Genomic DNA, 26,914 nt, shown 5'->3' on the forward strand with positions numbered 1-26,914 from the left:
ACCCTGCAGGAAGGCGCTGCGCTGCTACAGCTCTCGGCCGGAGGACCATTCTCACGGCCCCAGCGGAAAACTTCCCCCGCGCCCGGGCTCTGGCAGACCGCTCCCCACGCGCTTACTAGGCCCATCGCTACTGTGAGTCTGCGCCCGGGAAGACAGAACAGAACAGCCGAAGCTGGAGCGTTACAGAGGAACCCTGGAACCAGTGGTAGCGCACCCGCTTTCCATTTCAAAGAGGACGCTTTTGCAGGGACTTCCGGGACGTGGCCTGTCGGGAGCGGAAGTGCAGTGTGGTGGGTGCTGTCGGCGGGGTCATCCGGGGACGCCGGGTCGCTGAGTTCTGGGGCTTGGGGTGCTTTCCCGCTACGCGGCCATGAATCTGGAGCGGCTGCGGAAGCGCGTGCGACAGTACCTGGACCAAGTGCGGGAGGGAGAGCAGGCTGGGGGCTCGGGGCAGGCTCGGGTACGGGGCGGCGGGGCGGGGCAGAGCGGTGCGGTGGAGATGAGCTGCAGCCAGGCCGTAGAAGTTGGTTAGCCACAGAATGTTTTAGTTACGATTCTTACTTGGCTGAATTCACGTGAAGAAGGATAGAAACAAGCTTGTCTCAAGGCAGTGCTTAAAAAAAATCCTATTAACGACGTGGGACCCCTTACACTACTTCGGAGGGGCCAGCAAGAAGGATTTAAGACTGTACTTGGCATCATTGTGAAGCTGGTGGTTGTTTTAAATATTTGCATTCCCAAGGAATAGCAAACAAAGAGTGCGGGGAAGGAGCAGCTGGGTTCTATGCAGGGTGTTCTGAACTGAGTGCTAAGTGATGTGGCCTAATCTTTGTCCCCTGCTGGGCAGCTGGGTTGTTTACTAGTCATTAAGTAAAAGTTTTTTTTTTTTTTTAATCATTTTTTTCTTTGGCATTAGAATATAGAGTGAAATAACACGACCCTGGTTTTCACCTGGGGCACCCTCTGTGAGCAGATTTGCAGCTGGTCTGTAGGCATCCCTGTTGTGGATTGTCCCGGGGAACTGAGGCAAAAATTGTAACATGACCAAGATAATATAAAGCAGGAACTAAAGCTAGCCTTGACAAATTTGAGTGGCTTTCTAGTATCAGCTGTTTGGTTTAGTTTGTTTTTTTTTTTTTTTTTTGGTAGCTTACTGAATGAGTATTTATAAATGTCATGGTAATGACTAAATTTTAAATTATTTTAGATGCATACTTTTTGCAATGTATTTTGTTAAGACTACCTTCATGAATTGTATGTGTAAAGAGCTTATGATAATGTTCTTATTGTACATTTAAACTAAAACTAATCCTAGCTGAGCTGTAAGATAGAAAAATGATTGACAGACACTACATGTAAAAACTTATTGCATTGAGATGTTATGTGGCATCTCTATAACTGAAAGCAACAGGGCAGTTCATTTTTTGTTCATTTTCAAGTTCACTTGTTCATTTTTTGTGTGTGCAGCAACAGTATCAAAGTGCTTTGTTTTGGGCAGACAAAGTAGCTTCACTCTCTCATGGTAAGTGATAAATGCTAATTTTTTCCCTAATCTTTAACACTATTTCATCTTGCACTTCTGACCATTTGTAATTTTTCCCTCTAGAGGACCCTCAGGATGTCTATTGGTTGGCTCAGTGTCTTTATCTGACAGCACAGTATCACAGAGCAGCCCATGCACTTCGGTCACGAAAACTGGACAAAGTAAGTACATTATTTTTGTGAATTTTAGAGCTTTCAATCCTGTTTCTCAAAAAATCATCAAAATATCACCAGATGGGTCTAAGGAAGTTCCCCCAAAGAGGAGAGGACTACCTTAATTCACTCCACCCATGGAGTAGTTTGTAAGATTGCAGACCTTTGTCACAGAAAAAGAATTTTCAAGATGCTTCAGTGAGAGGCATAAGGAGCTTCATTAGGTAGGATTTAATTTAATTTATTTTGGTACAGGAAATTGAACTCAAGACTTCACACTCCAGGCAGGTGCTATCCTGCTAAGCTATATCCCCAGCACTAGGCAGGATTTTAAAAGTGCATATTCAGAGTGAATAGAGTATAGACTCTCAAGAGAGAGATGTATTCTAGTCTGGAGCTAGGTATCTCGTAGTCTTTAGGGACAACATTAAAGTGAGTACTCTATGTTGTTTCTACTGTTTTGTCAGGTTACCCACTTGGTCAGGCTTCATTAGAATGTGAAACATTTACACATGTTAAAGTTGAGGTGATAAATGCCCACTAACATTACATGGAAGAAACAATTTATAGATGAAAAGCTCAGGCCCAAGCTCAGGCTTATTGTTTGTGTTGAGTTTCCTGGAAAGGAAAAGCTAATTCTTGTGTCCTGAAGCTGTAGAATTTTTTAAAGTACAGTTTTAAAATTATGATATTCCTTGTTTCTTTTCTATCAATCTTTATTTCTACCTCAAGATTAGTATTTTAGGTGAATGCTCTACTTAAAAGAATTCATTTCTTCTTGAATGTGAAGAGAGAATTTCCTATTCTTAACCTCAGTCATCTTGTTTCCCCTCTATACTCCATCTAGTCACTAAGTTATGAAAATTCTGTTTTGGAAAAATAAATAAGAAAGTTTTCTTTTACTTATTGTTGTTTAAGTGATGGTGTTTCGAGATGGAATTCCAGTGTGTTGTCCAACCTAGTCCCAAACTCCTGGGCTCAAATAGTGTTTCTGCTTCAGCCTCTTGAATGCTAGGGCTACAGATACATGTCTCTGTGTCCAGCTTGAAAATTAATTTTTTTATGTAACTTTGAAGTTGTGAGTTCTAAAATTCTGAGTGTTCCTTGCCACCTCTTTCCATCTCCTTGCCAGTCACACAAATGAGGCCTATCTTGTCACTTCTCTTCTCCAGTAATCTTTTCTTCTTTCCCATCTGCCTTGTGTCCAGTCTGTCTTGTAAACTGTCAAAAGGATGGTTGCAAGGGGTAGCGCACATCTCTGATTATGTCATCCACAAATTACAGTGATTTCTGTCTACTTACAGGATAAAATCATACTAAAAACATACTAGTCAGTATGTTCAGCATGTTCTTTAGATTCCTTTCATGTCTTGGACATGCCACAAGTATTGTATTTAGGCTCCTCTCTACTTCTTAATTAGTTCTTCAATTACCTCTCTCCTGCAGAAATTTTCTTCAATAAGCTAGTGCTTTTTATGCCTGCCTTTCATAATGTGTTGTGCCCCAGTCATGTCTCCCTGATGTAACATGTTAAAGGAGATCTTCACTTATTTTTTTAATTCTGTCTGCCAGGTAAACTGATAGGGTCATGGTGAATATGCGGTTAGAAGATTGGAATTTTTTAAATGGAAGAGGAAAAGAAATTATGAAAATGCTCTGTACGTTTTATGCTTATGGTTTTCTTTAAAGTGAAGATACATGTTATTTTAATCTCTTTAAACGGTTTCTTTCCTAGTTGTATGAAGCATGTCGTTACCTTGCAGCCAGATGTCATGTAAGTATGTTCATTTTTTTATTATATGTTTATTATATTCATTTGTTTATTATATGTTTATATGTTCTGTTTATTTGGTGAGAGCTTGATTATGTTGAGTATTATGCATTCCTCGTGCATGTATAAGTTTGGGTGATGAGCTTGGCAGGTTAGTATAGTATTTCATGAGGAAATGTTTTTTTCTTTAGTATTGTTTGCTCTAAATTACTGATTGTTCTGGCAGGCATGAAGAAAATTATGTTTTAGATTTAAGTAATGAATATAATGTGTATTATACTTTTAAAATCTAGAAGTCATGAATGATGAATATTTCTATTTTCTACATAGTATGCTGCAAAAGAGTATCAGCAGGCTCTTGATATTCTTGATATGGAGGAACCAATCAACAAAAGATTATTTGAAAAAAACCTGAAGGATGAAAGCGGCTTGAAAGACTCCTCCAGTGACTGGGAAATGTCACAGTCCTCAGTGAGTTGTAGTGTTACAATGCTTTAGTAATAGCAGTAGGAAATTCCCATGTTGCATGGTAAAAGTAAATTATCTTTTGAACTTATATATTGTTATAACATAGCATCTCTTTAATTGTTTTATTTTATTTATTTATTTTGGTACTGGGCATCAAACTCAGGACCTCATATTTGCCAGCCAGGTGCTGTGCTGTTGAGCTATATCCCCAACCCTCTCCTTAATAATTTTAGCTGCTTGTTTCTGGATCATCTTTCAGCTCAGTTATATGTTTCTCAGATTCAGGGTCTAGAATGTAAATCCAGTCCCATAATCAGTTGTTAATGGTGATGATAAGATGAGATAGTTACATCCTCAGTCCTTACCCAGTTCTATAAGTAAGATACTATTTTCCCCTTTTCACAAGTAAGAAAAGGAAACTGAGACCAAGACAATTTAAATCAGTGGCCAATGTTGTACTTAGTGAAAGGGCTGGAGTTTGAACTCAGATCTGTGGCTCCAGCAGGCCATACTCCTGAACTCTGACCACAGCACTCATTAGGACTGTTATGAGTCTGTGGCATCATTTTTTGTGCAGCATATGCACCTCTGCTACCTGTAAATCATCGCCCTATTTGGGGCTAAAGAGGTAATACCACTGGTAACTATGGCATGTACATTAGTTATAAAAACTCATTGGGATAGAATAATCGGAGCTCAAGGAGGATAGCCTAAAGATTAGCTTTGCTTTCTTATCTTTATTAATTCATATTATATTTTGATAGTTGAGATGAGCAAAATCCTTGTAGATATAATTAATACTATGTAGTATAAGATCAAACATTAAAAATTCCGACTTAGTGTATGACTCCTCTAATTTTTCCAACAGATAAAGAGTTCTATTTGTCTTCTACGAGGAAAAATCTATGATGCTTTAGATAATCGGACCCTAGCTACCTACAGTTATAAAGAAGCGTTGAAGCTTGATGTCTACTGTTTTGAAGCATTCGATCTTTTAACATCACACCACATGTTGACAGCACAAGAAGGTTTGGAAACTCAGGTGTTTTTATGTTTAGTGTTTAGACTGTCTTTCTCTTAAGTTGTACAATCAAGAGCAAGCTATGTGTAGGTTTGAATAGATCTACTAATTTTCCTATCTTCAAGTAGGAAGTATAATACAACACTTGATATAATACCTTTTGCTCCCATAATCTTTAGCAGTTATAGAGTCATGAGATCATCTTTTTGAAAAGCAGTTGGAGATAGTATAAACTAAGATTTCAGAATCTGATTCAGTGATTCTCAACATAGCTGTACTATGAATCCATGAGGAGCTTTAAAACCACCAGTGTATGTCTTGATTACTTTTCTCTTATTGCTGAGACAAAATACCCACCCAAAATGAAGGAAGAAAAGATTTATTTAGCTCACTGTTTGTGGAGGTTTCAGTCCATAATTGGCTGACTCCAAGACAGGGAGGCATGGCACGAGGGCAACACTTCAAGGCAACAGCCAGCAGAAGCAGCCAGAACAAAAGAGGGGAAAAGAATAAGTCTCTTTTCCTCCTTTATATTGTACACAGATCACACCCACTCCAAGGTGGATGTTGACACAATAACAGGGTAGCTGGGCATGGTGGAACATGCCTGTAGTCCCAGCACTCGGAGGCTGAGGCAGGAGAATCACCACAAGTTTGAGGCAAGCCTGGGCTACATAGTGACTTGAAGGTCAGGCTGAGCTACATAGTAAGACCTTGTCTCAAAAACCCCACAAAAACAAACAGCAAAAAAAAAAAAAAAATCAGTGTTGCCTGACATGGTATTGTACCCTTATAATCCCAGTAGGCTGAAACAGGAAGATCACAAGCTCAAGGTCAGTCTGGGAAATGTAGTGAGACCTTTTCTCAGTAGTAAGAGAGCTAGGAATGTACGCAGCATAAACACCAGTAGAGTATTTGCCTATCATCCATGAGAAACTGGGTTTAATCCCCAGCACACTCTACCCCACACACAAAATCAGTGTCCAGGTCCCAAATTCTAACCAGTCTAATCAGAATCTCTAAAGGGCCCTCACTACAGATGGTTTAAAGCTCCCAGTTGATTCTAAAGTACTGTGGGTACAGAGCTGCTGACATTGTGTGTCAGGGTCATGTAGGTTGGATAAATAAGAGACCAGGAAGAAAATGGGATTGCTGTGGTAATTGTGGTAATTGGATTCAGGTATTCGAGCATAGTATAGAGGTTCTTGATCTTTGGGGCTGGGGATTTAGCTCAGCGGCATAAGCGCCTGCCTTGCAAGCAGGCAGTCGTGAGTTCGATCCCTGGTACCGATTAAAATGAAAAAGACAAAAAAAAAAAGAGGTTCTTGATCTTTGGGGTCATTTGCAATGTCTGAGACTGGGTCCATACTTTGGGGGACCCAAAGGGAAAAGGCTAGAAGTTGCTGTTGGCATTTAGCCAATAGAGCACAGAGCCATTGCTAGATACTTTGCGGTGTGTGGTCTACACAGCATTGGTGATGTTAACACCTGTTGTCCTTTGTCTGGCTGATGACAGGAACCTTCTAAGGACCTCGTTCAGGTGATTTGAGTCTCCTAGGCCTGAGAAGTATTAATGTCAACTTTCTCTAGCATTTTTTGCTTTCAGTTGAGTTGATGTACTTAGACCAACTATACAAGCATAATTTTAGTAGCTGACTTTTTTCCCAATATATATTGTGATATTCTTTTTTGTTGTTGTTTCTCACCATTTTTAAGAAAAAGAACTTCTTGAGTCACTACCTCTTAGCAAACTGTGTCCTGAAGAACAGGAATTACTACGTTTTCTGTTTGAGAACAAATTAAAAAAGGTAAGCAGAAACTCAGCATTTGCTTTATATAAATGTCTTATTTATTCCATTAAATTTGGCCTTTATTTCTTTATTAAATTTTTTAAAATGTAAGATTTTATTAATCAGGCAAACATATAAGGATGGATTATTTTAAATGCCTATGGTTCCTAAAAAAGCTTCTAAAATAATTTCCTTCTGCTTCTCAAGGATTCCTTATACTAAAAGATTGAATTATCAAATAAGTGGGGTTGTGTGAAAATCAGTTTTTTTTATGCTTCCTGAACTTTTGTGTGAAATATTTCCTACCATGGAATTTTGTGATGAAACCGAGAAGATTAAACTGAATAAGGGGAGTACCAGTGAAACTTGAAGTTTAAAAGTTTTTATGGACTCACATATATCCTGTGTACATTGTTAGCCACCTGGGCCTAACAGATTGAGTCTGTCTTTTGATGTGTTGTTGCTCTTTGAGTTTATGGTTAAATTTCTTTGTGTTTCAGTATAACAAGCCTAGTGAAACTGTCATCCCTGAGTCTGTAGATGGCTTGCAAGAGAATCTAGATGTGGTAGTGTCTTTAGCTGAGAGACATTATTATAACTGTGATTTTAAGATGTGCTACAAGCTTACGTCTGCGTAAGTATGTCCTGCCATTTTTGTTTGGGAACAGGTTTCAGACAACACCTGCGTAATTCATAAGCGTGTTCTTTGAGTAATCTTAAAAGTAGTTGGTGATAGTTTGAAGTTACCTTTACTGTTTGAGAATAGGTTGCTTTCTTCAAGAGCAGTTTACAGGCACAAGTTTGTTCATTCATATAGGTAGGTGTATTTTACTACCTTGGAAGAGAGATATGGTTCCCTGTTGATAATTTTAATATCAATAGCATTTGATAATTTTGAAAACAGCATTTTAGGGCTGGAAATTTAGCTCAGTGGCATAAGCGCCTGCCTTGCAAGCAGGCAGTCGTGAGTTCGATCCCTGGTACCGATAAAAACGAAAAAGACAAAAAAAAAAAAAAGAGAGAGAATTAGAAAACAGCATTTTAGCAATAGTTTTATACAGTTTTTCACTTATTAGAGACTCAACTGAGAATGTAGCTCAGAGGATGTTGTTTATTGCATGTGTGAGATCCTGGGTTTTATTGTTCCCTGCACTCCAAAGAAAGAAAAAAAAGGTAGAAACTGTAGTCCTATTGACACTCTGTCCTGTCTGTCATATTCCCAGCTAAGTTATCTTCTTTATACACCTGCTTTCCAGGGATCTCATCAGACTTTTCCTTTAGCTAAGTTAGATTTTCTGCATTTTTGTGAATAGTTATGATGAATGCTATCACATACTGTTTCCAGGGTAGTAAACTATTTTACTTTAATTTTCAGAGTAATGGAAAAAGATCCTTTCCATGCAAATTGTTTACCTGTACATATAGGAACACTTGTGGAGCTGAACAAAGCAAATGGTAAGAATTTTCTTTTTAATTAAAATACTTAAGACAGAAAATCCTGAAACTTGAAACTGTGTCTCAAAATCATAGACAGTTGAAACTGAAGTGACAACATAGTGGAGCCCTGTGACAAAAGTAAGGTTTAGGGAAGAAAGGGTTATCAGGGTGGTCAAGCCTCCTTTGTTTTCCTGATAGAACAATGCATGTCTGGGTCCCTGCTTCCTCTTTTTTTTCTTGTATGTAATTTGTGGTTTAGAGTATTGAGTGTAGATTTTGACTTTTTTCTTCTTCATTTGTAAATTACTTAAGAAAATGCATATGGCACAGTCAGTAACTACAGTATTCACAGATTGGAAGAGAACAGATTTTTTGCTTGGATTTTCTACATTTTAGTATTTTAGAAGTGGTTAGATGTTTTAGGTCAGTATTTGCCCTTTAATCTTATATAACTGAACAGTGAGCTCAGTCAGGTAGCTAGAAAATTCATAGCCTAATCCAAACTCCTGGTGCTGTCTGGTATGTAGACCAGTAGCGTTGTATCTCCTGAAAACTGCTTAGAGAGATAGTGTGTCCAGCTGTCCCAGACTACTGCATCTTGGAGTGTGCATGTAGGATGTGTTGTCACAAGTTGCTATGACTTAACCCATATTTTTCAAGAGGAGATAATACACTGTCTGATCAGCTTGAAAGTTTGGGCTGACCAGTTTGGTTGTGGGTGGCTAAGATGGTCCATCTTGGGTATGTGTCATAAGGTGGTAGGTTTTTAAATTGGGAGCTTTGCAGGAACTTCTGGCATACCTGAAGTACTTTATTGAGCACATCCATTCCTTGTGGCCTGCCATGTGCCCTTCTATTTTCCAGCAAGTGCTCACTCCCCACAGTGGGTCTGGGAAAGGTGTGTCTGGCAGATGGGATTTCTGCACTTTGTGAGCTAAATGACTTAATACCTAGAAGGGAGGAGAGTTATAAGGTTGTTGTTTTTTCTTTCTTTCTTTTTTTTTTTCTTTTTTTATCCGTACTGTGGATCGAACTCACGATTGTCTGCTTGCATGGCAGGCGCTTATGCTGCTGAGCTAAATTTCCAGCCCCAAGGTTGTTGCTTTGAGAACAGTTTTTTGATTATTAAGGATTGAAACTAGGGAGAGGGTTCAATCTTAAATTGTATTTCATTTGAGTAATTTTTTTTTCTTCTTCTGTAATACAGAGCTTTTCTATCTTTCTCACAAACTGGTGGATTTATATCCTAGTAATCCTGTAAGTAATATAAATCTTTTTTCTTACCTGAACGTTAAGAAAATACTTAACAGTACTGTATCTAGACACTAGATTGTATTTAAGTTGAAGCAAATAATATTTTATTTGAAAGCAGTAGGACACAATCTGTTAGTGTTTAAGGCATAAGCAGGTGGCATTATTTCTTTATTCTATGTTTTTTAATTATACAGAAGTAGTAATTCAAAATAAGCACTTGTATTTTTTCTGATTATAGAAATATCCATGCTTATCTTTTTAAGCTACTTATACAGAACATAAAGCGCTGATGGTGACAGTCACACCCTACCTTTTGTAAGGAATGTATTCGGGGTAACTTTCTTACATCGCATGGAATAAAACAACATACTGAGCTGTGTGAACTGATTGAATTAGTGTGTCTTCCACCCTACAGTGGGTCAGAATGCGGATCTAGGAATGGAAAACAGAATTAGTAACTGCACCCTTAAAGACAAAAGCTATAAATCTGAGTCTGAGTCTCAGACGAGATAAGAATTTGTCCCAGCTCACAGAGCAAGGGAGAGCCATGGTTAAGCCAGGACATGTAGGCAAATATCCTTAGGCACCTGTCTGTGGAAGCCACCTTGAGAAAGAGCTAAGGAGTATCTGTTCTCATATAGCACCTCAGTAGGTTGTTGCAGGGAAATTTTTAATTCAAACTAAAATATGTGACTTGAGAATATCTAGTGTACCCTCTATAGCCCAGCTTGTCAGATATTCTAGTTCAAATCTAGATATATTGATCATGGTAAATTTTGAACTTTTTAGGTGTCTTGGTTTGCAGTGGGATGTTACTATCTCATGGTTGGTCATAAAAATGAACATGCCAGAAGATATCTCAGGTATGAATTTGTTTTTCTTCCTCCATAGTGAACCTGTGGGAGGAAATTTCATACTCAGATGTTTCAGTGCAGTAAGTTGTAAGGTACTTTTCAAGTAGTATGAAAGAGTAAGTATTTTCTGTGATAGATTCTGTTCAGTTACCTGTGTACCTTTTTATAAGATGCTGTAAGGGTAGGTAAATTAATGGTATACACTTCTTTCTAAAAGATCTTGGATGCTTTTTGTTTTACTCATTAATGAGAATAAATAGAAAACAGTAGAGAAGAATATGGTTTGAAAGGTTTTGTTTTTCTTTTACAAAGATACTATTAACCTTTACATTTAGGGCTTTTGCTAATAGACGTAAAATTACATAGAGCTTTACATGATATTAGAGTTACTGAATAAGACTATGAAACAATTCTTGGCAGAGTACATAAATTCCTGATTCTTAATCACTATTTTGCAAATATAGAGAAATGTTTAGGATATGAAGATTTAATTACTCAAAGACTTGCTAGCAAAAGAGAAAATGGTTTCTAAGGAAACAAGTGTGAACTCTGGAATCAGACTTGAATTCTTATCCAAGGTCTTTGATTCACCTGCTGTAATTCCTTGGGAAAGTCAATTTCTCTGACTCCTTTCTTAAAAAATGAGGATGATGTAGTACTTCTATTCCAGAATTGTTAGAAAAACTAATGGCACAAAAGGACCTTGTACTAAGAAGGAAATAAAATCTCTCTAGCTGACTGTATGTTTAGCACTTTCGAAAAACTTGTGAGTAGGAAAATGATTACTATTGTAGGAGTGCTTTTGAACTGTGTTTCTTTAATTTAGTCTGTAATTTAGTAGACTCTACCTGAAACATGGAATATTTGGATAAAAGCTGAGAAAATAAAATACTAGAAAGAAGGAAAATGCCTTTTGTATTGTCCATATTTTGTGATATATTCTCTTTAATCCTTGTGTTAGCCATTAGTGTTCATTGATTGAAGATTGATTATATTTAGTCTAACCGAGAGCTAGGATAAATCTCCTACCACTACCCTTTGGCTACCTCTTAAGCCTCGGTATACTTATCTTTAAAATGTACTTAATTTATCTTGCAAGTTCTTAGAATGAGATCATGCTTCTAAGGCACCCAACCTGATACTTGGTATGGAACAGCCATTAAGTGGCTGTTGCTAGCACTACTGCTTCTTCCCCTGGGTTACAGTATGGACTCCTGGGATAAATAATATTTGTGAGTTTGTACAGAACGTTAATGGACTCAGCTATAGTATGTAAAAAGGTATAGACCTCCCTCCTTAAGTTTCTTAAAATTTTATTTGTGTTACTAAACATTTAATTTAGATGAACACAAATGTTATATTAGTGTTTAGTGTGTTGGCAGTTTATTGAGCTAATGTTATTAATAAATGTGTTTGATGTCACCTGCTTATATAAAATTAATAGTTTAAGAATAAATATACTACTTGAATGAATGTGTTTGTTTTAGCAAAGCGACAACGCTGGAGAAGACCTATGGGCCTGCGTGGATAGCCTATGGGCATTCGTTTGCTGTTGAAAGTGAGCATGACCAGGCCATGGCGGCCTACTTTACAGCAGCACAACTAATGAAAGGGTATGACAGAGCAAACTGAGTGAACTCCAAGGAAGAGTTTGGTCTTTTGGTTTTTTCCATCTAATAGAATGAAATGAAATTACTGTTTCTTCCATTTGGTTGCTACACTAAACAAACCCATTATATTTGCTTTTTATCCACTACTTTGCTATTTTAAAATAACTATGGAGATGGAGTTTTCCCACAGTTTATCTCAGGTGTAAAAGGAGCTATGAAATTAGGCCAAGGGAAGAGATGAATATAGAAGCCCATTTTTACATGCTGTGCAAAAATGAAAATATTCATGAGCAAAATTATTAGTTAATATCTTGTCTATTACCAGAAGTTATTTTATGTGGCTTAGTGGTAATGCAAGACTATTTGCCAGTATTATAGGTTTATGTCAGTACTATATACTCAGTATTGATCTGATTGTATCCTGAGAGTATATTTCTTTGGTGAGTAGAATAGTGCTGTTATTCGCATTGATTCTTTGGCTTCACATTGATTATTATTCATTGTAGAGTTCTTTTTTGTGGACACATCTCACTGACTGATGACTCTATCTCTGTGGGAGCAGACAGTGGCAATGTGGTCAGGGCTTGAATACATTTGGACTGCCTGTACTTCTTGGCTCTTCCATTCCGTGCTGTGTGATCTTGGGAAACCTGCTTAATCCTTTGGAAAAATAGGAATAGTAGCATAACTTACTGGTTTATTGTGAGGAGTATACAGTAATACCAGTTAAAGACTTTGAACAGTATCTTAACATAGAAGGTACTCAATAGAATTTAGCTACCTTTGCTTGTAGAATTCAGGGGTAGGACCAAATATTTATCTATCTTGAATTTCATCTTAGATTTGTTCTGCTTTTTTATACTATCAGATTCTTCTTTAGTATTTGGTTCTGCATGTAGGTTATTTATCATCTCAGGTTTTTATAGTCATTAAGTTTGATCAGTGTGAGTCTTACATTTAACTAATCATCTAGGAAATATTGTGAAGAACATAACTCTGTGTTATTCAGCTTGAGTTGCCATAACAAAGTATTACAGTGTGGATAATTTAAACAAAATTTATTTTGTCATGACTGTAGAAGGCTGGAAGTTCAAAGTCAAGGTACTACCAGCTCCTGGCTTGCAGATGGCAGCTTCTCATTGTGTTTTCCTCTTATAAGTGCCTTCACGATGCAGTCATAGTAGGAGTTCAGCTTAATATGTGGATTTGAGGCGGCCCCCTCCATTCATTCTAGAGTTCTAACTATGCCTCTGGAAATAATCCTCTGGGTTGCAGTTATTTGGCATATTGTTGATCACATAAGTAATCATCATGCTTAGTCCAGGTCTCCACCCTGTTTATAAGGATATGTAAGACTTTCTCTAATCTGTGCAGAAGCTCAGGCCTGCCACTTGCATATTTCCAAATCAACCTGATGAATTAGGGGCAAAAAATTCTCAGTAACTTAGTAGTTTTTTCCTAAAAACTAAGGCCTGATAGCTTTTGATATTTTAGGTGCTAGAAGTAGCAGTTACTAGTTAGTTGCTAACTAAGAATCAAAGTCAGTAACAGTGAATGATACAATATCTTTATTGTTTTTCATTCTAACAAACTTTGTAATTAAATTCTAACAGAAAAGAAGATATCCCTATCAGAACAACCTTGCATTCTTTTAACTTGCCTGTGTTTGGGTAACTCTTTGAGATAGGGTAAACATTTTTAAGTTTACTCTGTGATTTTTTTTTTTCTTTGAATTACATAAGAAAGTTACATTTTTACATGTTTGTCAATGTCCCACGTTTCCTTGTAGGATTGATTTTTCACTGGATTCTCCTGTGGCTGGAGAACATCTGTGGGATCTTCGTCCTCACCTATGAGCCAGCATAAGGCCTGTTCCAGAGACTGCTTTAGATACACTTAGGAACTTTGCTTGTGTAGAACGCAGTGTTCTGTAGACCTCTGTTGGGTTTCATCTTTTGAGTGTCACTGAAGCCTCTATTTTCTTCTTGCTCCTCTACCCAGTTATTCTTTTATTGCAAGTGGAGCATTGAAATTTCAGCTTTTACTGTTTTTTTCTCTATTCTGGGAACTTTTGTTTCATATATTCAGAACTTTTGTTAGATGCTGTATAATCACGAATACTGTTTGTAGATTGAGCCTTTGTTGTCTCTAGACTAACAGTTTTTTTCTTAAAGTCTATTTTATCTAAGTCATTCCAACTCCCCTTTGTTTTTGTGATACCGTTTTCCATCTGTGTTAGTCAGCTTTTCATTGCTTTGACAAATTACCAAGAAAGTCAACTTAAAGGAGAAAGATTTATTTGGGTTGCTAATGTCACAGGTTTCAATCCATAGTCATGTGTCTCCATTGGGTTAGGGTTACGGTTAGGTCTTTATTCTCTGTTGGGTGAGCCATCCTTATCGTACTTTAATTTTGTAGACATAGTTCTTAGAATATTTAATATAGCTTATTTAACATACTTTTCTTTTAGGCCCAACATCTGGGCTTCTTCTACAAATTTCTTGTGGCCTTGTTTCTCTGTGTATAGACCAAATTTCGACCATATTTCCTTTTTTTTTACCTATCTCTTTATTTATTTATTTATTTTTTGGTGGCATTTCTGAAAGTCAGATTCCCCATCCACCTCAGGACTTGTAGTGAGTTCAGAATCCATTCTGTAGTCTGTACCCCTTGCTATGTGAGGTCACTAAAAGCCTTATTCAGTAGCTCTGATCCCCATCTGCTTGTGTGGGGACTCTCTTGCAATGCAATGCTGTTGACCTCCTGCCTCAGCTTTTACTTGCTGTGTACACTGAGCCTTTAGGTCAGAGATGAGAGATTTGGCCTCCTCAGGGCTTTCTAGTACTTAAATCTGCCCCTAGAGGGTGGTGCCTTCTGGATCATCTGCCCAGAGGGACATCTTACTCCTCATATGTCCTTTAAGGTTTTGGTTAGCACTCGTTTGCTGAACTGCTATAATTGCCTCAGGCAGCTGCACTGATAAATCCTGGTGCTGGTTGTTGTTGGTTGTTTTCAACAGGTGAAGCAGAGGTAGACCTTTTCTCACAGAGAACTCTGAGGTCAAATAAAAGAGAATAGAAGGAGCCTTTTTAGGGCTTCAGGCCCTCATGCAGGAGCCCCACTGCTGCTCCCTCCAGTGGCAACTGGGCCAAGGGCTGTGCCACTGCTGCCATTGCTAAAGGGACTGCTAGGACCAAAGGCGGGCACAGTATGTTTCAAGGCATCACAAGTTTACTGTGCTTACCTGGAGCCAAGTGTTTTCTTGAACACACACTTGGTCCTAGGTTAACTCCTGAAGTTCTTAAAAAGTTGATTTTGATAACATTTGCTAATGTTCTTGTTGGTTTTATGGATAGATTCTAGAAGTGGCAAATGATTAATCTAAAATCTCATTAGCTGTTCATGAATTATTAGTAAACAGAAATAGGTAAATGTTTTTGGATTTTAATTATTTTTAAATTTAAATTTAAATTATTTTTCAAATGATATCTGAAGTTATCAAATTTCTACTTAATTACTAATTTGGTATTCAATATATGAAATTTCTAATGTTTTTAGGTGTCATCTGCCAATGCTGTATATTGGATTAGAATATGGGTTGACCAATAACTCAAAACTAGCTGAAAGATTCTTTGGCCAAGCTCTGAGCATTGCACCAGAAGACCCTTTTGTAATCCATGAGGTTGGTGTGGTTGCCTTTCAGAATGGAGAGTAAGTATCCAAGGCTGTGACCCCTCTGTTGACTCTGTGAGTGATGCCTCCCTCACCAGAGTTCAGTTGACCAAAGTGACACTGTAGCATTTTTATTTTTATGTATCATTTTAGGAAATGGAAGTTAAAGAGAAAAAATAAACACTTTCTTCTTGGAGTTCCTCATAATCCCAAACCTGTGTTTTGATTTTCCTTAATCTTGGCTGCCATAAGTTCTTATACTGCTGTGTGACCTGGAGGTTCTAGGACCCTTAGTCTCCTCTGTCAGTTAGGTTAGACACACACTTAAGAAGCTTTCCAACAAGTTTTGGAACTAGTAGAACAAAATTAAACTAATTAGAATTACCTAGTCTCTGGTGTCCAAGTTGGTCGAACCTTTTCTGTAGCCTTTGCTACTTATAAATTAAGTGATTCTGTGTTATACTCAAAAAGAAAAACAGTTAATTCTTTGTGTTAGAGTATCCATAAATTTAAAAACAGTAAATTAGAGCTTCAGTGTTGTTTGTGGCATGTAGAGTTATTTTGGTATTTATTAAAAGAAAGTTTGAAGTTTTAAAGATACATACTGATTTAATGCAGTCCCTTCTTTGGTCTGTGAGCTTTGTATCTGTATATTAGCTACTTACTAAGATTTTCTTGTGACCCTAAAACTGGCACTTGGGGACTTCTCAGACATGCACTAGTTGGGGATTAGACCCCCTGAATGCTGTCTCACCTTGCATGAGGTCATGCTCAGCTCTTACTGTGAATGGGTGCCTTTTCTATGTTTTATATTTTCACATTTTTGTTGTTGATTGCTGGTTTAATCTCCAAGCTTAATTGGAAGCACTAGAAGCTGTGATGTTTTCCCCAAGGAGATGGTGTCAGGTGAGCTTCATTCAGGTTGGAGTGACTATGCTGTTGGCCTTGAGCTCAGTGTCAGTGAGTCAACAATGCGTGTTAAACAAGGTGATAGAAACAGAAGTGAGACAAGTTTATTCATGATGAGTTGATAAAGCATTGTGACCAGAAGTTTGCAGAAACCTAAATAATACAAATCCCAAGAATCAAGTCTCCTAAATCCTGAACTCATACAGTATTAATATCATAAGATTAACCTTTTATGTAACTTAAATTTCAACTTGAATTATTTATTCTCAGTAGATTACCCCATTTAATGTTAGCACTACCAGAGAAAGATAAGTCAAATTTTTCTTGAGATGTTTATACCTTCAAATTTTGAATAACCTACAACCTTTTTTCTCCCCTATTTTTAGATGGAAAACAGCAGAAAAATGGTTTCTTGATGCTTTGGAAAAAATAAAAGCAATTGGGAATGAGGTATTCTATGTAATATCTGTAAATATATATATTATGTACCACTAAGCATATTTACTATTGAATGTAGAAAATAGTGCAGACATAGTCTCTATTACTTAGAAAATAACCTAACATCTGTCATAACAAATGGTTTGGTTATGTAAAATTGTCATATAATAACCTCTTTTACCACATGGCAAAAATGAGTTTCTTTTTGATGAAGGGATTGATGTTGGGTGCTTGCTTCTTTAGATAGCTCTGACTGGGTCACATGGGAGCAGTCAGAATATATGAGATGATCATTTGGAACTGGGCATATGGGATGGTTAGTAGAACTTGGTGGCAGTGCAGTTTCTAACAAGTACTTCTCTGGACCCTAAATTTGGGCACCTGGTGCTTGAGTGAGAGGGCACCTGCAGTAAGCAGCAAATCCACTCCCATAGTGGCAGCTGTCATTTGAATTCAGACCTTTGGTCACTATCCCCTATTGTGTGCTTTGTATTTAGATCTTTGTGTGATTGAACTATTTGTCTAGGTTCTGGGGTATGAATGGTGCACCTCATGAATTGGTGCTGACAGCCCTCCAACTAACCAGGATCTGTATGCACTGGTATTATTTTAAAGTAGTAATAATTTCAATATAAACTTGTATAGGTAAGGGATTTGCAGCTGTGGTTCCCAGTTCTTTCAGCTATACCTATTTTGTTTTATTGTTCTGATTTTCACATCCCAGTGTCACATGCACCCTTCTTCCTTATGTCCACATCTGTCACATGTGACAGATACAGTTCACAGGCCCTCTGTAGTGGCAGTATGCCTGTCCCTACAGGCTCAGTTTTACTTCTTTTAATCTCTGTCATCTAAACTTATTTCTACACATTTGCATGTGGATATATATAAAAGTAGGCTTTTCGTCAGCTGAGTCTTGGGTGGTTCTAGTGATCCAATGTTTCTCTTTATTCTGGCCTAGTAGCTGGAAGCTGGTTATGCAGACTCAGGTCTGCTGAATCCAAGTGGCTGCATGGAAAAGTTTGAGAAGCATGCTTCTGAGCCACATGTAAAACTGAAACTATATTCTTACACTCATTCAGTCACTTCAGTCTTACAGAAACTTAAAATAATGGCTTTACATATAAAAGCACTTATTGAAGTATCAGTGTCATTAAATGATATATGAAAGGAAAATACTGTGACTTTAGTTATAAAGTTAGATATCAAAATAACCAAAGAGAAGCGGCCATCCCCAAGAAGCACTGACAGGTTTATTTTTATTTATATGGGCTGTGCTTTTAAGGTCAGTCTCAGCAGAAGTTAGAAGTGCCTCAGATTTCTTTGTTCATGTAGCTAACGGCTGTGTCCTAGGCTCTTAGCTAGGCATTGGATGCCACAGAAGCTAGTTTGGTCTTTCTTGCCATTAGATCTGTTGAGGAATGCAAATAAGTAAATTGGCAGTAATAAAACCATGTGATTAAAGAAATAAAGGCACCATCTAGAAGGGTATTGGCTCAGCCCGACACAAAGATGGTTAGGGCTTTTGGTTACATAATATATCTCAGTCTTGAAGATGATCAGATGTCAGTGAAGCAGAAATGAGGTAGAATATTTCAGGTGTAGAAGATGGCATGTGCAAAGTTGTAAGCTGATTTAGTGTAGCTTGGGTTTTCAAATGAGAAAATGTTGAAAAGTGGGACAGAAAAGTTTGGTGTGTGTTATTAATGGCCTTAAAACCTTTGTCAGAGAGTTTATACCTTATCCTGGGAAGTGTGAGAAGACAATGGTTTTCCAAAGGGGGCATCATGGGTAGGCTCTTATAAGATGCAGACCCAAACCCATGGATAACTAAGGATTCCAGGGTTGGGGTTATGCCCAGGAAGTGGCCATGAACAGCCCGGGGCAGTCTTAGAAGATCATGATGACCTGTTTCCTTTGACTGGGCACCTAGGGGACATGCTGAGAGAACTGGAATAGCCAGAGAAAGATGAATTGATGTAGCATGTTGAATTTAAAGTATTTGAAACATCTCTAAGGAAATATTTCCTAGGCAGATAGATAAAAAGATGTAGTGCTTCAGAGAGAATCTGGCTGCAGATGCACAATTTAAACTCTTTAAGCATGGACGGGCTCTTTGACAGAATTGTAATTGCAGGAGAATTCTCTGGAAGCTTTCTCTAGTATGAAAAAAAAAAAAATGGCTAAACCAGCAGATGCCCTTGCCCTATGCATGGCAGAAGCATCCATCAGAAGAGGGGTGCAGAGATCTCCTGGTTGCAGAGGTGTGAAATGATGTAGTTCAAATAAAACAGGCTAACCAGTGACACTTGTAACTCATGGTCTTGATGTTGCTATGTTTTAGGTGACAGTTGACAAGTGGGAACCATTGTTGAACAACTTGGGCCATGTCTGCAGAAAACTTAAGTAAGTAAAGTAGAACATTTTCCAAAATATATTTTCAGAAATATAAAAGCTTCCTTAACTTTGAATAACCTTTGCCATATTATTATTTCATAAGATCCTCTAACGTTTTTATACTTGGTTGCTCAGATACAACAAAATCAATGCTTTTATTATTTTTCTCCTTTGGTTTAATTTTATTTTAGAGACATTATTACATGACAACTTCTTTTAATATTAAAAACAATTTTAGTGTTCCAGGTTAATTCAGAAGAATCAGGACACTAAGATCTAAGTCAAATTATGTATATGTTCTAACTCTGTTGCTCCAGAGATTCTATGGTGTAGTAAACAAAGGACAGGTAAAAGTTACTGTGATATTTATACACAGTGGGAGTACTACTTTACCATTAAGAAGGATAAACTTGAGTCATTTATAGGAAAATAGAGGCACCTTGAGACCATAATGTTAAGTGAAATAAATCAGACATACAAACTTAAGTATTGCATGGTCTCTTTTACATGAGAAACCCAAAATATAAATAAAGAGCAAAATAAAGAACACATTATAGGAAGTAGTGAGTTAGTTCTTTATAAAATGGGAATGGAATTAAGAGACAGAGGGAAGGAGGAGGTGAGGAGGGAGTCAAAATAGATTAGACACGTACTAGTAAAAGTCTTGGAAACTAGATGAGTCAAGGTTTAATTAATTAATCCATTACAGGATTTATTTCAGTCTTTACTTTGTATTTTAAGCTGTAGCATTCCCCAAAAGCTTTTTCTACATGAGATTTTACAAGACAAATACCCCAGAGAAGTTTTGGGAACACTGTTCAAGTGACTTCCAAATCTTTAAGCAAAACTTCTTGGGTTCTTCTAACCACTGGTGTGGGAGGTTTATCATCACACGAAAAGGTGGTGGGTGATAAGGCACAGGCCAGGAGTTGAGAATGAGGCTTTGGTTCCAGTATCCCTTAGATAGCAAAGGTGGTACAGCAGATCATAAAGGAGTGTCCATGGCCAGCTGAGGGAACATGCCAAGAAGATACTCTTCAAGGTGTTGAAATTCTTAAAAATAGGTATGAGACAGTCAGTTATCAATCTATTCTACTATCGTACAGGAAAGTTTCTTATATTTATGTAGATGAATGTATCCTAGAAATTTAGTACTTTTAGTATACTCAATAATTGTTTTCTTTTATTCCCATTCTCCAACTCTACCACATTGGTCTTCTTTCAACAGAAAATATGCAGAGGCATTGGATTACCACCGGCAAGCATTGGTATTAATTCCTCAGAATGCATCCACCTATTCTGCTATCGGATATATCCATAGCCTGATGGGCAATTTTGAAAATGCTGTGGACTATTTTCACACTGTATGTCTTATTTGTATCAGCTTTGAATCTGAATATCGTTTACTACCTCTTTTTTATGAAAAGATCTCTTCTAGGCAGGGTTTTTGTTTTGTTTTTACTGTTTTTAAACTTCTTTAGGCAATGTAGTGTTTATTATATTCTTTGCATGTTAAGCAGTGTTCATCAAATTAGAACAGTTGTGAGATTTGTTCTAAGTATGCATTAAAATGTTTTAGTGACCAGGGTTACTTGTTATTTAGTTCAGCCCAGATGTCTTAACCAAGCAGGCAAGTGCAAACATAACTGTTACGGTGAATGGACTTTGGGAACACCCAGACTTCTACTTACAACTCTTAACAGTTCCTTTAAATTGTTATAATAGATACATAGAAACAATCTATGCATTAACCACAAGGAAAGAATCTTACTTTAATCCATTTCAATAGAACCAAGATACTATCAATAAATAAGGTGACCACAATGAAAAAAATGTTGCCAACTTTGACATAATTTTTTCTATTATTTATTTGTTTATTTTATTTACTTTTTAATTTATATTTAAAGAAAGTACTCTAGGGGCTGGGGATCTAGCTCAGCAGCACAGTGCCTGCCTGGCAAATACAAGGTCCTTAGTTCAATTCCCAGTATTAAGGAAAAAAAAAAAAAAAAAAGGAAATACTCTTTTGGACATTTTTTTTTTTTTTTTTAAAGACTAGTCAAGTGCAGTAGTGAGAAGCGGGGAAAGAGTAGAACAAGGAGTTCAATCTGTACTGACTGTGAACAGTCAATTGAGATAACTCACTACCTTCAGACCAGCCTCTTTTGGACATTTTAGACAAAAAAAAATTTTTTTTTTAAACACAGGAATCACTCTTATACATATATAAAAAATAAAATACAAGTAAAATAAATGGTCACGATTTTCAGTCTAGGTGCTCAAGATCACTGTTTTCCCAAAATAGTGTCCTGGTGCCAGTACACATAACCTGTTCTTAACTCTGGACTTCTCAGCCATACATACCCTACTTTGTAAGCCTCTCAGAATTCTTTAGCTTGCTAACATGTCAACAAAAGATTATTAGCCCATTTCCCCAAAAGTAAGACCTAGCCAGAAAATAATCAGCCTTGAAAATGAGAGATCAAAAATTGTAGCTCAGCTACCTTGCCTTACCTGCCATTATAGAGTGGCCACTGAGCAAGAAAATGATGAAGTGTAATCTTATGCAAAACACACCATGGTAAAGACTGGTGCTTATTTTGCGGTTAGGTCTTATTTTTGGAGAAACACAAAACAACCACCACAGTTTATGTCATCTTCCCATGTTCTTCCATGATCTTTGTTCTTACATGACTACCAAGTCTATTGTGCACACTGCATCACTGCTGTGGTTGTGCAGCAGCAGGAGACCACTATGTATAAGAAACACTAGAATTTGAGAAAATATGCATCTTAGAAGCAATGAACTGATTGGCATTTGGAAAAAGAGATAAAATGTGAGGGAATGTACTTTTTAAAGATTAAATTCATTGGTGATACCCTGATTTTCAAGGGTTAATTGAAAATTTTCAGGGGCATCTGCATTAGCCAGAATACCAAACTAGTTGAAGTTTGGACCAAGCAAGTTTTCTGGTCTTGTGCAGTCTTTCAGATACAAACATGTATTTGGGTGTGATATAATTTACTTCTTTTCAGTGATATAATTAAACTCAGAAGGTTCAGAGGGGTGTGTGTGGACAGACAGTTCTTTAATCTCTTGGGGGGTAGTTTTTAAACATAAGGATAGAATAGTGATTAACTTACATGACCCTCTCCTGTCATTCACTTGTGTCCAGTCTTAGAACTGTGTCCTCAATCACACCTCACCCAGATTCTCTGGAATGTGTTGAAGTTAATGAATGTGAGATGACTTCTAAACAAGTGAGAAGGGATTATATCATCATAATCATCCTGAATTTTGTTGGCAGGCCCTTGGTCTTAGGAGAGATGACACATTTTCTGTTACAATGCTTGGTCATTGCATTGAAATGTACATTGGTGATTCTGAAGCTTATATTGGTAAGATTATAATCATTCTTCTTGGCTGTGTATCCCCCTCCTTTTTAAAAATTGTTGTTTGTCTCTTATAGTTTCTGGAATTCTTATCAAAGGTTCTAAGTTTATCTTTTCTGCCATTCTAACTACATTTATATCAGGACGCTCAAATTTGTTAGAACAGTGCATGGGAATCAGTGATTTATTAAGCATCCATTCAGTTGTGAATTGAGTACTGGCTGTGCACAGAACACTGTGACAATATGTGTGAAGTGCGTGTTAGAGAAGAGTGATTCTAAGTGCATGCTGGAAGGAGAAACCTTGAAGGTTTTTTTTCTTAATAAATGAAGCGCTCTGGTGTTTCTATTTATAATACAGGGTACAACATAATATTAATTTTTACATTTCAGTGGAACATTAGGATGCCTTGTATTCAATGAACAGTGGTATGTAATTCTTTATTTTTGTAATGATAAACCGAAGTATTATAAATGACAGTGGCATTGCTGTAGGCACTCTTTTAGGCTTAACTACTGTAAGGTCAGGAGGGGACACTGAGGTTAAATCTTGAGATACGGATTTGGAGCATGCGAAGATTTGTTTTACAGAATGTAAAATGATAAGAGGAAAAAAAGATGTTGAATTGTACTTTATTAAAGTTAAGAACTGTGAATTTAAAACACCATAGAAGAATGGAAGACACATTATAGCCTAGGCAAAGTGACTGACTCCAAAGAACTCATGCCTAGAATATGAAAAACCCTACAAGATGGTTTAAAAAACAAAAAGTTAAATAGTATGATAAAAATGGGCAAATATTGAGCAGGAGCTTCCCAAAAGGTATCCAGGGAGTTATAAAACATATAAAGGTATTCATTGGGGAAAAAAAAAAATGATTCCATAGTGTGTAACTTCTGTATACCCTCCAGAAAAACTAAAATTAAACATGGCTGATATGTTGGCCGTGCCATGGAATACCTGGAGATCTGTATATTGATTATCTTGGAAGTAAAAGTGAAGAAAACTATTCAGCATGTCTGCTAAAGTTATCAGTTATCTGTTGCTGTGTAACATCCTGCTCTAAAGTCTGCAGCTTCAGCCAGCGGTGGTGCACAGTGTTTAGAATTCTCTAGGCCAAGTGCTTCTCTGATAGCCTCACCAAGGCCGCACATGCAGCAGTGGACAGTATACATGTTGAGATTCTGCTGTGTGAAGGTCTAATTATTGATGGAACTCAGCTGAGATTATGAGGCCTCTTTCTACAGCTTTCATTCCAGGCTTCTTTGTGTAGTGGCCTCTGGGAATCTAAAGAACAAGAATAAAAGGTTCAAGACCTCTTGAAAGTTGAAAGCTCCATATCAAGTCACATAATTAAGCTCAGAATCTTGTATAGGATTCCCAACTACAAGGAAGCTGGGTGTTGTAAATAATTGAGGTGATGAGTAACCCTACTGGTCTTAAGATACAGCAGTTCTCCCCCCAAGTGAGTCCAACAGAAAGCCGTGCCTGTGTGGACCAAAAGTCATACAAGATTGTTACCACACCTGTAGTCATAATCACTCTGAACTGGAAATGATCTAAATGTCCAGCAGTGAGAAAATGAAGAAACAAGTTGTAGTCCATTTGTACAGCAGCATACTACACAATTAAAGACTAATTATTGAATCCGGCTAAATTTCACAGATTTGGCAAAAGGAGGATGTGCTAGTCCCTCCATTTATAAGTGGACTAATAATATGCAAAACTAAATGATTGTGATGGAAAAATCAATGTGATAACAACCTCAGGCTGAGAGAGCCAGGAGTGCTGGCCAAGAAGGTGCAGGGTAGTCATGTGAGCAGCCAGTGCTTTGTCTTCTGTCAGTGGTTACATGGAATACCTGTGTAGGAATTCATCCAGCTATGTGCCTAAAGGGAAGTTAACTTCACTGTTTTGTGCTCAGTTCTTAAGAAAAGTTCTTACGCCCTGAAGACATAGGTTGGCAATTTCTGCTCTGTACTCTGTAGTCCCTCTGACTTCAGGGCAGTTAAGAGTCTCAAATGTGAAGCTAAGCAAAGGCTATAGTTGCCACAGTGAGACACACATTTTTCCTGTTACCATTTACTACTTAGTATTTTTAATTTTAGAAGACTTGCATGTCATTTATCTATCAAAGTACCTAACCCTAAAAGCTGTTAATTTTAACTATTTAGAATTGTTAGTTATTTTATGTCAAAATTATCAAACCTAATACATCTGCTCAGACATGTCCAGATGCACATTCTTCAGGGTCTGACATGTGGAAACCTCTACTATGGTTCCCATGAACGTAAAGTCAGTGACAATTCCTTACAGGCATAGCACTGACAATCCTTAGCAGCCACAGTAGAGAGTTTTTCACACATGGTTCACCATTTAATGGGGTTTGGCAACCATGTGGGAGCCACCACTGCGTGTACTTCCAAAGGCTCCAAAGGTGAAAAATAAGAAGGAAACTATTGGAACTTTTAACACTCTGGTCCATACACTTCAAGTTCAGTTGGATTTAAATGTTAGGAGCATTGTCTGTAATGGTGCAAATAGCAGATCAATGATAGAATTCATTTTATTCTAATTATGGTGTTTCTTTTTAGGAGCAGATATTAAAGACAAATTAAAATGTTATGACTTTGATGTGCATACAATGAAGACACTAAAAAACATTATTTCACCTCCGTGGGATTTCAGGGAATTTGAAGTAGAAAAACAGACTGCAGAAGAAACAGGACTTGTACCATTGGAAAACTCCAGGAAAACTTCAGATTCCAGGCCTTCCTCAGAAGAAACCTTTGAAATTGAAATGAATGAAAGTGACATGATGTTAGAGACATCTATGTCAGACCATAGCACGTGACTACAGACAGTGGTCCTGGGCCAGTCTGTGCTGGTGTAGGTCAGTATTCTCTGCTACCCTTGCCATGTTTAAGAATTTCCCACTTCCCAACATGAACCCAAACTTCATCTCTGTGTTTAGGACCAGAGGCTGCCTTGAGTGACTGGATAGCACACCTTGCAGCAGATGTTCTGAGTATCTCAACTACAAAATAGTTATACCTATTGGAATAAAAAAGGTAAACCATCCATTATGTCTTCTATCTTTTTCAATAAACTTTAACTTTGGACAAATTTTACTTTTGCAGAAGACTTGCCAAGGTGATAGAGAACTTCCACATGTCCTCACCAGTGTCCCCCTTGTTAACAATGATGGCACATTGATTTCAGCTGAACCCAGCCTGCCCTCCAGGTCTCACTTTGCCCCAGCATTCTGCTCATGTTCATTCATCACACTTGCTGTGTGAACTTGGCTGGGATGATGTCTCAGACTTACCTTGTTTTTCATGACCTGGGAAGTTTGGAGGAGGGCCTGCCAGGTGGTCTGTAGAATGTCTGAGTTTGGTTAAATGCCATAGAGGTGAAACACCTTTCTTGTCACAGGTGACAGGTGATATTGACATGGATTGCTTGGTCACATGACACCATCTGCCAACTTCTGCTGTCAAGTTGCTGTCTTCCCTTTTCTGAACTCTGGGGCAAGGAGGTTAAACCTCAGCTTCTGTGGGGTTAAGGTTAGGGTTAGCATTATTATTGTTAAAGATGCCTCCTCCCTTCCACTGAAGTATTCAGTCATTTATCAGTGTGGACTCTTGAGAACTTATGTCATATTTTGATACAAACCTGCACAATATTACTTATTTTGTGGCTTAAAATAAGTAGCTTTGGCCACTGAGAGCTATTTCAGTTTGACTCTTGGACATGCTGTCATCCATTTAATTGTTTTTCTGTTTATTGTAATCATATGTGTCACATAAATTGTGGACTTTGCAGTTACACCAGTGTAGAGGATTAATAGGGGATGAAGAAGGGAAAAGGCGTATTTGGGAGCTCTGCTTCCAGCAGGCTTCCCAGCATTCCCTGTTTTCTGTTCAGTTTTCCTATAAACCTAAAACTGTTGTAAGAAATCTAATGAAAACACACACATGCACGCAAATACGAAATACCTCTTAACCCTTTGTAAGAGCAGAGCTAAGTGGCATTGATCATTGTTTTTTTTTTTTTTTTTTTAGGACTTTTTGAGATAGAGTTTCCCTATTCAGTTCAAACAGGCCTTGAGCTTATTTTGTAGCCCACACTGACCCCAAACAGACAGTGATCCTCTACCTCAGCCTGCTGAATGCTGGGATTACAAGTGTGCACTACTATGCCCA

General features: G+C 37.6%; 1 protein-coding gene across 5 annotated transcripts; it reads left to right on the forward strand.

The window, feature by feature from the left end:
• On the forward strand, positions 1-25,790 carry Cdc16 (cell division cycle 16). 5 transcript variants are annotated; one of them, XM_023560614.2, is made up of 19 exons: positions 1-290; positions 1,468-1,522; positions 1,607-1,704; positions 3,431-3,469; positions 3,797-3,937; positions 4,803-4,962; positions 6,672-6,763; positions 7,246-7,379; positions 8,121-8,200; positions 9,390-9,439; positions 10,226-10,299; positions 11,778-11,903; positions 15,459-15,611; positions 16,868-16,931; positions 19,264-19,325; positions 20,545-20,680; positions 22,625-22,715; positions 25,304-25,602; positions 25,684-25,790. In XM_023560614.2, exons 5-18 carry the CDS (start codon positions 3,839-3,841, stop codon positions 25,561-25,563), a joined length of 1,581 nt encoding a protein of 526 aa, XP_023416382.1. In that variant the 5' UTR covers positions 1-290; positions 1,468-1,522; positions 1,607-1,704; positions 3,431-3,469; positions 3,797-3,838; the 3' UTR covers positions 25,564-25,602; positions 25,684-25,790. The 5 variants fall into 5 exon arrangements, with proteins under 5 accessions (XP_023416382.1, XP_005007181.1, XP_063103144.1 ...); XM_005007124.4 differs by having other exon boundaries at positions 281-418; XM_063247074.1 differs by lacking the exon at positions 25,684-25,790 and adding an exon at positions 23,102-23,137 and having other exon boundaries at positions 281-418; positions 25,398-25,510.
• The last annotated feature ends 1,124 nt before the right edge of the window (positions 25,791-26,914 follow it).

The sequence above is a fragment of the Cavia porcellus genome, unplaced genomic scaffold, assembly GCF_034190915.1.
Source record: "Cavia porcellus strain 051 isolate PalLab524CR breed Dunkin Hartley unplaced genomic scaffold, mCavPor4.1 scaffold_4, whole genome shotgun sequence".
Taxonomy (NCBI): domain Eukaryota; kingdom Metazoa; phylum Chordata; class Mammalia; order Rodentia; family Caviidae; genus Cavia; species Cavia porcellus.